At 38.9% G+C, this 13,797-nt stretch overlaps 1 protein-coding gene across 3 annotated transcripts in view; it reads right to left on the reverse strand.

Moving 5' to 3' along the window:
* The window catches only part of HHIP (hedgehog interacting protein), a 90,311-nt gene that overhangs the window by 27,573 nt on the left and 48,941 nt on the right, over positions 1–13,797 (reverse strand). For all 3 annotated transcript variants that reach the window (XM_070608906.1, XM_008524790.2, XM_008524789.2), the window contains exons 5-8: positions 6,563–6,714; positions 5,990–6,163; positions 5,176–5,319; positions 1,730–1,851 (exon numbers count right to left, since the gene is read on the reverse strand). In XM_070608906.1, coding sequence (XP_070465007.1) covers positions 1,730–1,851; positions 5,176–5,319; positions 5,990–6,163; positions 6,563–6,714 — 592 coding nt within the window. The remainder of the gene's footprint in view (positions 1–1,729; positions 1,852–5,175; positions 5,320–5,989; positions 6,164–6,562; positions 6,715–13,797) is intronic.

Genomic DNA, 13,797 nt, shown 5'->3' on the forward strand with positions numbered 1-13,797 from the left:
GGTTAACAGTCTACTGCCGTCATTCCTTTTGAATTACATGTGTATAGTCATGTATCTCAATCTTTCCAAGCATGTCATTCTATGCTTGAATACACGTATGCTAATTGCAATGGAAAAGATCTAAAGGCAGTTGCAAATTAATCTGAAAATTACTTATTACATGCCTAATGTCAAATAAGACACTATCAATAGGTAGTATTTTAGGCAAAAGCTTTTGTGGAAAGACAATAATTTTAAAGTTCTCTCCCCTCCTCGTGTGACTATGGTGAGTATGATATTATAAAAAGTAGAAAAGATAAGTTTTAAATCATCGGCTCACTGAGAGGCAGCATAACTGAATGAGTAAGGTCATGAACTCTGGAGTCAGGCTGCCTGAGTTCAAATCTAGGCGCTGCCACTTTATGTTGTGTGATAATTAACTTTTCTGTGTCTCAGTTTGGTACAACGTGGCTAATGATAGCGCTTATCACATAGGGTTGTTCTGTGAATAAAATGAGTAAAGTTTATGAAATGCTTACTACAGTGGCTGGTATGTAGTAAGCACTGTGAATGTGGTTATTTTGGGGTTTTGTTTTGTTTTCAGCTTTATTGAGGTATAATCAACAAATGAAACTGTAAGACATTTAAAGTGTACATCGGGGTGGTTTTATATATGTATACATTGTGAGAGGATTCTGTGAATATGTTTTTAATACATAAATGTAGGACTGCCAATATTGCAGCCAATTTCAGCTGAACTCCAATTAATGTGATTGTAGAATTTAGTTTAATCTACAAATATAGCCGAAATTCCATCAAGCTAGTGACTCATTACATTTTTTTTTTCAAACCACATTATTCTTTGGTTTGGCTTTTATAAGATGCACACAGACACATACATGAATACCTGAAAAAAAAATAAAGTAAAATAACTGAACACCACATGAACTGACACAGCTGCTTCATTCCTGGTGCTAAATAAATATCTGTATTGAATGAGTAAATAGAAGAAGCAATCAATTTAATAATCTTAATCTACTGTGTTCCCTGAATCATAATAATATTTGATATATTGCTTCCTCCAAAAAGAGTAAATACTAAAACATTGAAAAATATTCAGTTTTTTGGACTTCATGATTATCCAACTTTATTTTTTGTATGTGTACTCTAAATATTCTAGTAATCATGTTATTAAAAATAATGTCCAAATGTCTCATTTCCATGATTTGGGTAAATAACATGTTTTTACAAGTCTATTACTTTGTTTTCCGTAAAATAAACACCTTTAAAAAATTACATTCTTATTTGAAACACTTATAATTTTCCTAATTGCTGAGACAAGTATGTTGGGTATTGAGAAATTTCTTACCTGTAACATTTGTTTTTTCCTCTGTGTATAAAATGTTAAGACAAGTCCTCTCTTATACGTTAAATAAATAGAAGGTATTCATCTTGATTCTCAGATGAGCAAAATCTAAACTGCTAACTTTTAAAGGTCCATTAAATTTGTTGGACCTACAGAGCACCATTCAATTCATGGGAAAGGTAATTACCCAAATGGAACACCTAGGGCTCGTAAGAGCCATTGGACCTTTAAAATGTGAGCAATTTACTCCCTCACCACTGTTAGGCCAGTGTTTTTATGCTTTCCCAATGTTCATTTTGCAGAAATCCTTTTCTCTTCAATTAATAGACTAAAATAAAACAAAGCCCAAACTAAAGCCAAATCAACAAATTATGCTCTACTTACCATAATCTTTCCCCTTTATTATCTGTAGGATTCTGGCTGATGATCTGTTCTTTCCATTGGAGTCTGAACAAAGTATTGTTAAATTGATGTTTATATCAGTGGGATGTCGATCGACAGCACATCTGAATAACAAAAGGGAGGGACACCCATGAATTCCTACCAGGAATATCTTCCAAACTCAGATTGAAGATTCCTGACATAGGAACCCTTTGTGGGCTGGCAAGGATCCTATGGGCTATTTAGTTTGGATCCTCTAGAAACCACTGAAGGAAACATCCTGATGTGTTTGTTTACTCTGCTGAAGCTGAATGGTCTCTGGAGAATATTTCTTAATTTCTCTTGGTATCTCCCTCCATTATGAATGTGTACACTGACTTAAAACATTTGTTAGCCTGCTCTTAAGGAATATCACATATATGATACACTGGTAAAGTATAAGAATCATCAGCAGCATCAACTCACACCTGGAACTCACAATATAGAATTAGTTATAGCATTAATTTTGTGAGTTTATGTTTCTTATATGGATTGCTATATTCTAAAGCTCAGGCTGCTCTAACAAAGGAAAGTGTGCACTCCGATTTAGGGGATAAAAATAAAGCCATCCCTAACAACCATTATGGGCTTTTAAGTTGACTGTGTCTTCATGTCACCCCTAATCTGGGGCCAGAATATTTCTGTGACTTAAGCCACTGACTGTAAACTCCTTGAGGACAGGGACTACTTCCAACTTCGTTATCAGTGTATTTCTGTTACCTAGTTCAAACCTGGGAAAACAAAGGGGCTCAATATTAGTTGTATGTTTTAGTCAGTGAAGGACTGGGCATGTGGAGTTTGGGTTGGAGGAAGAAAGAAGTTGAACAATATAATTTTTGACGTTCTCACGAATATGGAAAACAGTGTTGCATTTTTTTTTTCAGGTTTCTCAACCTTGTCCTTATTGACTTTTGGGCCAGGTAGTTCTCTGGGTGGGAGTGAGGGAGGTGCTGTACTGAGCATTGTAGGATGTTTAGCAGCATCTCCGGCCTCCAACCACTAGATGTCAGTGTAATGATCCTCTCCTCCCAAGTTGTGAAAACCAAAAATGTTTCTGGGCATTGCCAAATGTCCTCTGGGGGTAAAACCATCCCATTGAGAATCACTGTTTTAGACCAAGAAAATACATTAATGACTTAAAAAAAACCAAAACCCAAAAAACCCCAGCAACAACAAAAAACCATTGGGGCTATAAAATTATTAAAAAATAAAAAAATCTGAGAGTAGGTTCTAGGGCTTAAGAGACATGAGTCAAATGCAGAAATTATTTAAACAACAAAACAAAAACTGTTGGCTCTGAATGATCCCATTTATAATGGGGAAACTGTAAGCCTGACCTGCCAAAGATGGGTTAGTTGTTCTGTGGCAACAGTCCCTTTATTGTCCTCTTTAATTCAATGATTCACAGAATACAATGCCTGGCAGGGATCAGGACAGAGCGCGCTGTGTCTTAAGGTGGAACCAAATCCATTCGGGGGAGAAAATTTTCCTGTATTGCCTTTCTTTTGAAGATGGAGAAACTATGACAAAAAAACAAGTTTGACTTGTTTCTAACAAGAAAGAGCAAATCTGGAAGAAGAGGCCAGGTCTCCCAAAGGTGGAGATGCTGGGGGCCATAAGGTCTAGCTCTAGAGCTGAATACTAGGTCCACTGAGAACCACTTGATTCTTCTGAGCTTTAGTTTCTTATGTAAGAAAAGAGGAGTGACAGTGAAACTTCTCTGTTTGATACTGTAACGGTGGATACATGTCATTACACAATCGGCCAAGTCCATAGAACGTACAACACCGAGTAAACCCTAAACTATGATCTTTGGGCCACTGTGATGTGTCAGGTTCACCAGTTGTAACAAATGGACCACTCTGGTGGGGGATGTTGATAATGGGGGAGGTCCTGCACGTGTGGGGGCAGGTGGTATGTGGGAATCTCCACACCTTCTGCTCAATTTTGCTATGAACTTCAAATGGCTCTAAAATTGAAGTCTTAAAAAAAAAGGGAGGTGCTTGATGCCAGTTACTGCTGAGAGGCAGAAATGAGATAATGCGCACAAGATACTTAGTTCAGTACTCTGCACCAAGGTGATTAATAAAAGTCAGCTTTAGTTTTAGCCAATAATTATTTTAGTTCCTTTTTGCTTTATTAAATCTTCCTCTGCTTGAAATAGTCTTGGAGGGAGGTGGACTTTTCCTTCAGCCCTCTGTGGCTGGAGGAGGTAAAGACTTCACAGCACAGGCATCCTGCCATGTGATAGGTCTGTAAAGCACTTCACCCTGTATTTTTGCATTGAGGGTTCAGGAGCTCCGGGAAGGCTGCACGAAAACTCCAGTGGGATTGTGGTGACTCAGGCTGCTCAACTTCAAAGTGCTGCTTTGTGTTGGTATCTTCGAGCTCTGAGCTATAGGAATGGAATGTGACAGTTTCCTCCACATCCTGAACCCACCTTAAGTATTCCCTGTCGCACAGATTTTAAGATCTGCTGAGATGCCAAAAAGGAAATGAACTGTAGAGTTGGACTTTGATGGAGGGGAGATGAAGGGCATGAGGGATTATAAAAATAAAAGTTCGAGAAATACCCACCTTGCACATAGTGAACACTCAATAAACATTAAATAGCAATAATAACTAAGCTAGTAAATGAATGAATGTGGCCAGATAGCCCTTCGTATGAATAACAGACCACAGATTGGATGAAACTTTCATCACAGAATTGCTATGCACGCCATAGCATTTCTTAAGTGTACCCAGAATTTCTTGCTCTACATACTTCTTAATGTTCCTTTCTTTGTGGTTCATTATAGTAAACTGTCAAGATGAATTCCTTTAGTATTTGTAATTTTTTCCAAGAGAAAAAACATTTAGCTCAACTCCTTACAGATTGATAGTGTATCATCATATGTTAAATGAAGCTGCGATAAGAATTATAATTTATTTAAAACCTCCCAGGTGTGTCAGACACTCTATTTTTTGCTTTACTTACAGATTTGTATTTAATTCTTACAGCATCCTTGCAAGGTAGCTATAATCACCTCCACTTAACATATAAGGAAATGATCATTTAGAGGGGTTTAAGGAGACAAATTAAAAGGTTTATTATCTCTCTGAATTTGAAAAATTAAGGTCTTAATCATTACACTAGTCCAACAGCATTTAACCAATAATAACCTTCCAAAACTTTAAGGCAATTTTTCTCCAGGAATTTGTCCTTTTCTGTGTCTAATCTGCCTTCGCAAAATGCTTCACACACTAATAACAGGAGAAAGAGTGCTCGGATGATGAGCTGGTGTGATTTTAGAGGCACAATCTTGGACACCACTCTTAGCTGCTCTGTGCCTGGTGCTCTCCTTCTTTTCCCAGTTCCGGAATCCCAGTCTGGCTTTATAGCAGGCAAGACGACAGGCTTGTGTTCTCACCTGCCTGGATCGTGGAGGCCGTGGGCAAACACTTCCGGGGGCTGGCTGGTGCTGTTGAAGTGCGGGTTGCTTCTCGGTATGGAATACGGTACACTGCACATGTCTGTGTCCACATCCAGCCGGAGCACCGAACCTGTGAAATCACTAAGAAATTGGAGGACGATGTAAGTGTTTTCTGTTTTTGTTATGTATTTCACCTAAACTAAATACAAGAGATTGCTCGATAGATAAAAGACTCATCCCCCATTTAAGACAAAGTTATTCAAATTCCAAATTCCATATTGTGGGAAATGGAACCGGGGCCATTTGGCTTAAGACAAGTGACAGCACCAAGACACAGCTCGGTGGTGGTCAAGGATTGCAGCATCAGTGGTGCGCTACTTTTTGCATCTGTCCTGTTTACTTTTTGCCAATCCATATGTTTTATGTCTCCCAAGAAGCTCCACTGGACCATGTTAGTCCATTATGCAGAGTGTTGAAGGCCACCTGGATGCACAGGGCAGCTGAACAGCAGCGGCTGCCTGGAGCACGAGGTGCTGCTTGTTCTCAGGGCTGTGCATATAGCTGTGTGCAGAGCGCAAACCACACAGCAGTAACTCGTTTTAGGACATCTGGGTATAATGACTTTGAAAACTATGATATCAGCATATTATTGAATTCCTCTGCATTTTATAAATGCAGACACTGATAACAAAAGTTAAATACTTAACCAAGGTGATATAATTCAAAGACTTCTTAAACTCACTGACTTTGACCCTTTTCCTGGCACTTAAAACATTTTAACATCAAGAGGAAGGTATTTTTTTTCTTTTACCTTAATCCATCCATTTCTTCCATATCATCCAGTGTGATCATCCCATCACCGAGAATGATGTACAAAAACCCATCAGGGCCAAAAAGCAGCTGTCCCCCCAGATGCTTTCTGTGGAGTTCTGCCACTTCAAGAAAGACTCTGGCAGTTCTCAGATCCACTTGATGGGGATTTTTTCTACATGGGGGGAGGAAACAATACTGTGATTGTTAAAGATGTAAGGTCTATCCATTAGAAAGTAAATAGTACACAAACAGGGAAGTGTATACCTGGCATGTAAATAAAGAAACATACACTTGAAATGGAGCAAATAAAAATGACCTAAGAGTTGCATTATTTTCTAAGTTTCAGAAGTAGTACTTGAGTTGAAAGACAATTAAGGAAAAGTGTCCAAACTATCATTTTTCTCAATTTTCCTTAAAGACAACGTACTGGATTTTAAGCAAGAGGGAGATTATGATTTAATTATTGCTACCTTATGGCTATTTGTTCGTAACTTCTAAACAAAAAATTATGAAGAGATAATGAGAAAATAAGATTAAGAAATATTTCTGCCTCGATGCGTTTTAGTGATACCTGGATACTGTGTATTCCACAACTCTAAGAATGTGGTCATGAGGCCCGATAGCCCACCGCTCTTGGTTGGTGGTATAAGACACATACAGCTTTCCATTTTTCTTGTAATTGGGATGGAATGCAAGGCTTAGCAGTCCTCTTTCATCTCCTCCCTGCAGTCAAATGAAAAACACAAAGAATTGTGAAGTTAATTATGTTCTTTATTGTGTTTCAACTGGAACCCCAAAAGAGTCTCTTTCTTTCTTCTGGATAATCTTTGCCCAAACTCTTTTCTTTTCTTCCTTGCCCACTGCACAAAAAAGGATTATAAAACATTTCACTTTGCGGAACTCTTTAAGGGTTAGAACAAGACAATTGTCTTGCGTGGTTATCTATGCACAAGACCCTTGCACCACTTTTGTCAAGTGATTTGTGTATGTAATCTTGGGAAGCTAGGAAGACAAGTTTAAGGGCTGTGAAGAATTCTTTGCTGGGTTACTAGGTTGCTTGTAGTTCATAGAAGACAAAAAAAAAGGTTCATAATCAGCAGTCACTTCTAATCCAAGCCTCTAAAACCTAAAACACAGTGTGGGCTGCCAACTCCCACTGTCTTGGCAATATGTTTAGAAAACAGTTAAATTGCTTGTGTAATATGTAAACCTTTGTTTTACCCTGGAGGCATCTACATCAGTTGTCACAACGGTGGTGGTCTGCTCATCACAGCGAGGTAATAAGCAGCTTTGGCCCATCTACTTAGAAATGAGGTATTTTTACATGTATCCCTTCCCTGCATAGAGTTTTTCTTTGTAAAAGGATGGAGAAATGCGAGGAGAGCTAAAAGCCAGGGCTGGGATGGGGGTGGGAGAAATTCTAGAGAGGAAAGGGGAAACTAGGAAATAAAAGAAAAATCCCAAACAACTTTCTTTTGTGATTATGCGAATGTCAAGGATTGTATACACTAGGCATGCCAAATGCTGTAACAATTAAAACATCATCATGTTCTTAAATAGAAAGGCATTTTATCTTTATTTTCTGCTAATTCAGCTTGATGAAACTCAATACGGTCGCAGCATTTGTTTTATCCCACAAGTAGTCTAGGAACTTCTATAATGAAATCAAAGTACCCCAAATTATCTAGATCAGAGACAAAGTTCATAATCTAGTAAACCAGTGATCACCCCCTCTGTAATCTGACGAGTTATCCACAGTGGTGAAAAACGTTATATAGAAACTGAATGTTGCAGTTTCTTCTAGTCCAACACCTTATACAGGCTATTTCATTAAACATTGTATCATCTCCGATGGCAAAAAGCTCTAAATTACTCCTTAGAAGTGTTAGAGAAGGGAAAATATCTCTAATGCTGCAACTTCTTCACAAGGTTATGCTCAATAATGGAAGCACTCTCATGCTTCTGTGCCCCAGGATAGCCTGTGTTACCAGCAAAGCATGGGACTGTTTACAGTTTGTATTCTACGTGGATTTGCAAATTTAAAGTTTTAGGCATAAAAGCTCACTTTTAATAAGCACTGTTTAATTTGTTTCCTGGCTTAGAGAAAAACTGCTTTCAAATATATGCCATCCAAATTGGAAACATCCAAACTTTAAGAGTGTATTAATAATAAAGTGCATGTAAATATCCCAGAACTACCAAATTATTATTCAAATATCAAAAAAGTCAACCTCCTCATTTGCATATAATATGCTTAATTTTAATTTTAATCAAAAGAGAGATCTCACTGAACGGCAAGGCTCCAATGACTATGATTTATGAATGAGTCTGTTTTTTGGACAATGTTATTATGCTGACTTTAATACTGACGATGTTGCTGGTTTTCTTTCTATATCTTCGTTAAGCAAAGACCTCCTCCCTTTCCTGTGAGACACTGAAAGCTGGGATGCGTAACTAAGATTGGCCTGTAGAAAGACTGGCCACTGCACATTTAAACCTCCTTGACTCACGTGTAAGGAGGCCTAGGGGTGGGACTCAGTTTGTGATTTATTCCTCTTCTGCATATATTTCCCTCCAAAGCTGTGAGCGTGGGGTAAGTCCTACATGCCCACTTCACGAGTGTTTGTGTTCCGCTCTGAGAAGCTTTTGTTGCAAGTAGTTCTTTTATAGTTTTTAATCAAATCGTCTGAAACACAATATGAATTGGATAGCAACATGGTTTAAAACTTATTGAAACCAGTAAGTTTTAATGTAGAATTCATTCACTGTGGAAAGACAGATAGGAAAAGAGATTTCAACAAATCCACAAGGGACAGAAGGCAGTTGCTGACTTTAGACATTCCCCTAGCGCATGAATGAATTCGGGGGCATCACTGACATTTATCAAATGGCCAAATCTGGAACCAGAATGAGACATCTGAATGGCAAAAAAAAAATCAAAAAAGCAATTTAAAAAATGTCAGTAATTCTGAATTTTTCAGGTTATAGGATTCACATTTGTTTAATGATTACATATGATTTCATATTTTTTAAGTCAACTTCCGGGTGCAAAGAAGTGTTCTGGTTGGTTTAGAAACATGACTAATCACGCTAAAGTCTTTTCAGAGAAATACTCACTTTCATAACTATATTAATGAAAAAATTTAACGTGTGACATAAATATCCTGGAGTGTCTTGAAAGTAGTTTTTTAAATTACATAGTAGAACACGACTCCTAAATGTTCAGAGATTGCGAAGGAGGGATGTGCTGATGCTGTCAGGAGATTCAGGTACTGCTAGGCTCACATTTTGCCTGGATTAGCCTTCAGAGTTATGCTGTCTATTTAAAGTATGCTACTGACAAATCATGATTTACTTCTCAAATGCAACTCTATCTTAGAGATCTGGGTCATTTTTCAAGATCTATATGGAAAAGTATGTTGATTGGGCATTGATGGTTTAACTTTGGACCAGGGTCAGAGGCTACAGCACCAGAAACACCATCAGACATTTGAGGACTCCAGGATCTCAATGGTCGCTTCAATTATAGTCTTCACAGGACACTGCCTCAGCCTGAGAGCCTGAGGGCTGGTGCCTGGACGCAGGACCGGCCAGCAGACCAGCTTTCCCAGACTCAGCAGAAAGCCCTTGTGCCAATGTTACTGACTCTCTTCTTCTTCCTCCTTCTTCTCCTTTTTCCTCATTATGTGTAGTTTGATGGCATTAAAATCATGCATTCCTTCCAGAAATGTCAAACTATCGAACTGTTTCTAGTGAGCATCTGGGGAGAAGGAACCTCTAGTGATTAGTTCAGCCAAGCTGGCTAAAAAGGGAGAAAACCAAATGAATAGGATGGCATATGGAAGACTGGTGCGGCAGGGAGCCACACCTTTCAAAAAGACACTGATTTCTAATATTAGACTTTTGAAAACTGTTAAGCAATGTCCAGAATGTTTATCCTTGCCCATGTGAAAAGCAGTGATTTGTCCAGATATTCACATTATACTTTGTACTTCATTATTAATACTAAATGCTTTGTGTGCATGTTGCACTTCTGGGAACGGACATCACTGCTAGAACCAACCCGGCAACAAATAATTTACAAAGAATACGTTAGGGTTTCCTCTATTTGGGTTACGATTCTTGTGTGAAGCTCACTGACTGAAGCCTCACCCCAGCATAGCATCGTAGTCTACCATGAGACCCTCCCTTCCCCTTTGCTCCACCCTCCCAGTACTACATCAACTTCCGGACAGCCTCACGCCAAGCACAAATGACTTCTCAAACTCAAGGAGTGGAATGATTTGAAAATAATGTCCCTATACACTTTGGAACCTTGAGATTGACCCAAGTTTCGGAGTAAATCACAAAACCCTCTTAGGGATGTTTAATAAGTAGTTAACTGCCATTCAACTATCATTCAGCTCTCAGGAGCAATCTCACAGGGTCAACAGAAAAGAGACAAACCCCCAGAGTATTGATGACTTTGACGTAAGTACAAGATCAGATCTAGTCTTGTAGTTTTGGGATAACGTCTTCCCTAGTGAACAGATCAAAGGTCTAGCCAATTGACTAAGACTATTCCTCATCTTTGAAGAGAATGAAGTATCTGTTTGAAACAGAGAGCGAATCCCAAAATGATTATAACAGAAAGTATTTTTTCTTTTTTAAGAGAAATTGTGGGGCATAGTCTTTCATTGTGATATTACTTTAAAGAAAACACTTCTTCTATATTTTCAACGTGGTTAAAGTTAATTTTTCCTGATTTCTGACCTCTTTAAAATTTGCCCGAATCTCTTTCAGGGCATGCTGAATTGTATAGTTCAGGAAACAGGACTGGGGAGCTCTGAACTGGAAGCACTGTTTCTCATTTTTCCAGTTTCTCTCAGTGGCCTTTTGGCAAGTGACTGGCTTCAAGTTTGGTAGTCTATAAAATAGTCCTATGGCATTGAGAAGGCAATGAATATAAATTAAACAAGGCAGTGCTAAGTTCAAGATATTCCTTGTTAGTGCCTTGTGAAAAAAGTTTGCATTTAACATTCATTTGTCAAGGATTTATTATGGCGCTAGGGATAAGATAATCAATGAGAACCGATCTCTGCCCTCAAGGAGCTTATATATGGAAGCAGATAACAAAGTACAATTTTCAGTTGTTTCATTCTCACCATTTCTTTTTTTGTGTGTGTGAATGCACTGTTCTAAGTCACTGTAATTCTTTTTGATGCTGATTTTTGGAGAGGTTAAACCATGCTACACTATTAGAGACATCCATGGCTCAAAGAACACATATTAAAGAGAACAAATATGTGTTCTGTGTAACTGACACAAAGACTAATTAGTATATCAGCACCTGAAGTTTCTCCACTCTCAAACTTGGTAAGGAAAAAAAAAAGCTTGGTTATATGAAAACTAAATTACATGAAGAATTAGGCAGAGTTTCTGGAAACAGTAAGACCATCTTCTAATTTATTTTATGTACGTGACACAAGCACACAGGTATGAATGAAGACTTCTAGTAGAATTGTTGTTCTCATAATAACGAAAGAGCTTCTAAGAATTAACATAAGAACAGAGTGGTGGTATCTTTAATTCTCTAACAAATAGATACTTTTTTTATGAGGCAGGCCATCACATTTCCTTTATTAATTGTCATTCACATGTCTACGTTTTGCTGGCACACATCAGGAAAGGAACAAGGGGACCTGGAGACCAATGAGGGCCCCTCCTTGTGCAAACCTTTGCTTCTCTTAGAGTGGAACCTTTCGCTTCGCTGTTCAGAAATGAGACGTAGGTTTGTTTTAGAATGGTTACTGCAAACACAATCCCAGATTGTATTAGTTTTCTATTGATGCTGTAAAAAATCACCACGAACTCAGTGGCTTGAAACAATACAAATCTGTTATCTTAAAATCTGTAGGCTAGAGTCCAACATGGGTCTCATTGGGCTAAAATAAGTGTGTTGGCAGGGCTGTGTCTATTTCTGAAGGCTCTAGGGGATAATCCAGTTCCTTTGCTTTTCCAGCTTCTAGAAGCCCCCTGCATGCCTTGGTTTGTGTTCTCCTTCCTCCATCTTCAAAGCTAGCAACAGTGGGGTCATTCCTTACCATACAGCACATCTCATATCTCTCGCCTCCTCTGCTCCCTCTCTCACTTTTAAGAATTTGTGATGACATTGAGCCCATCCAGGTCATTCAGGATAATCTCCCTGTGTGCTGTTTAGCAACCTTAATCCCATTGCAACTTTATTTCCCTTTGCTATGTAAGGTAATACAACATATTCACAGATTCTGGAGATTAGGATGAGGACAACTTTTGGGGAGGGGCATTATTCTGCCTACCACATGGATATTTTCATGTGTTTTTCAAAAAGGATCCAAAGCATTTATGACTTGAGCCATCTTGGCCATGACCTATAGTGAGCACACTGAAAAAAGAGACTAGTGTAGTTCATCTATAGGTTTACAAGGAGCTACCTAAGGAAAGCTCTGCCACAGTAAGCATTCTCTATGAGCTGTCAGTACTGAAAGAATAACCAACACTCTCAACAGAACACACTCAACAGAAGGAAGTGAAAGCATCTTTCAGAATCAAGGAGGAGGAAACCATCTGATAACACGTAGGCATGTGACACCTTCATATATAAACTCAATCAAGAACGAAGCTCCTGTGTAAATCACAGTATGCAAAGAAGTCAAGTTAAATGTTAGCTAAATGTTAGTTCTACTAACTGGAGGATTTTAAGCTCGCTAAAACTGTATTACTTTGCTTTGGTCATAAGTTTTGAAACACACTGTAGAGTATTAATTTCTTCATAACTTCTGGAAAAGTTGAGAAGCATTGTTTTTCGCTAGTTCCAAAAATCTAATTTGGTCTCAGAAGAGGAGTCAATCCCCCGAGGATACTGAGGAAGCTTATGCGAGGCGTTGCATAATTTGGTTCTGTGATATAATGAAAAATATATGCGGTCTTTGTTCCAGTTCCTGGCACAGGACTCTTAAAACCTTTGGGATTTCCTGAATGATGAGCATGTCTCTTGTTATTCATAATGACCCCTGTCAACCTTACTGGAGTTTATGCTAATGAGGTGACTCTTGGTGGGCCCCTAGATAGCTTCAGGATGGGGACTGGTAGCCAGAGGGACCAAAAAATGTAATTAGAACTTTCAGCTCCCTCTCCCCAACCTGCTGGGAGGGGAGAGGGACTGGAGGTTGAGTTCAATCACCAATGGCTAAGAATTTAGTCAATCATGCCTATATAATGGAGCCTCCATAAAAATCCTAAAAACTGGGGTCCAGAGAGCTTCTGGGTTGGTCAACACATGGAGGTGTTGGGAGGGTGGCACACCCAGAGAGGACATGGAAGCTCACACCCTCCCCAGCACCTCCGCCCCCAACACCTTGCCCTATACCATGTTTCCATTTGGCTGTTCCTGAGTTGTAGCCTTTATAATAAACCAGAAATATTAAGTAAGGTACTTTCCTGAGTTCTGCAAGTCATTCTAGCGAACTACTGAGCCTGAGGGGGGCTTGCGGGAACCTTTGAATTTGTACTCAGCTGGGCAGAAATGCAGGTAGCCAGGGCACCCCATTTGTAGGTGAAGTGTGAAGTGAAGGCAGTTTTGTGGGGCTGAGTCCTTAATCTGCGGGGTCTGGGCTAACTCTGGATAGTTAGTGTCAGAATTGAATTGAATTGTTGGACACTTAGCTGGTACTGGAGAACTGGGTGGCAGGAGAAATAAATCCTCTTATTGCATGTCAGAAAACACTCCATAAAAAAACCCGAGAAGTTCCTCAGCTCATCCTCTTTTCTAGGTTGAAGGAGATCATG

The sequence above is a fragment of the Equus przewalskii genome, chromosome 2 (assembly GCF_037783145.1).
Source record: "Equus przewalskii isolate Varuska chromosome 2, EquPr2, whole genome shotgun sequence".
Lineage (NCBI taxonomy): Eukaryota > Metazoa > Chordata > Mammalia > Perissodactyla > Equidae > Equus > Equus przewalskii.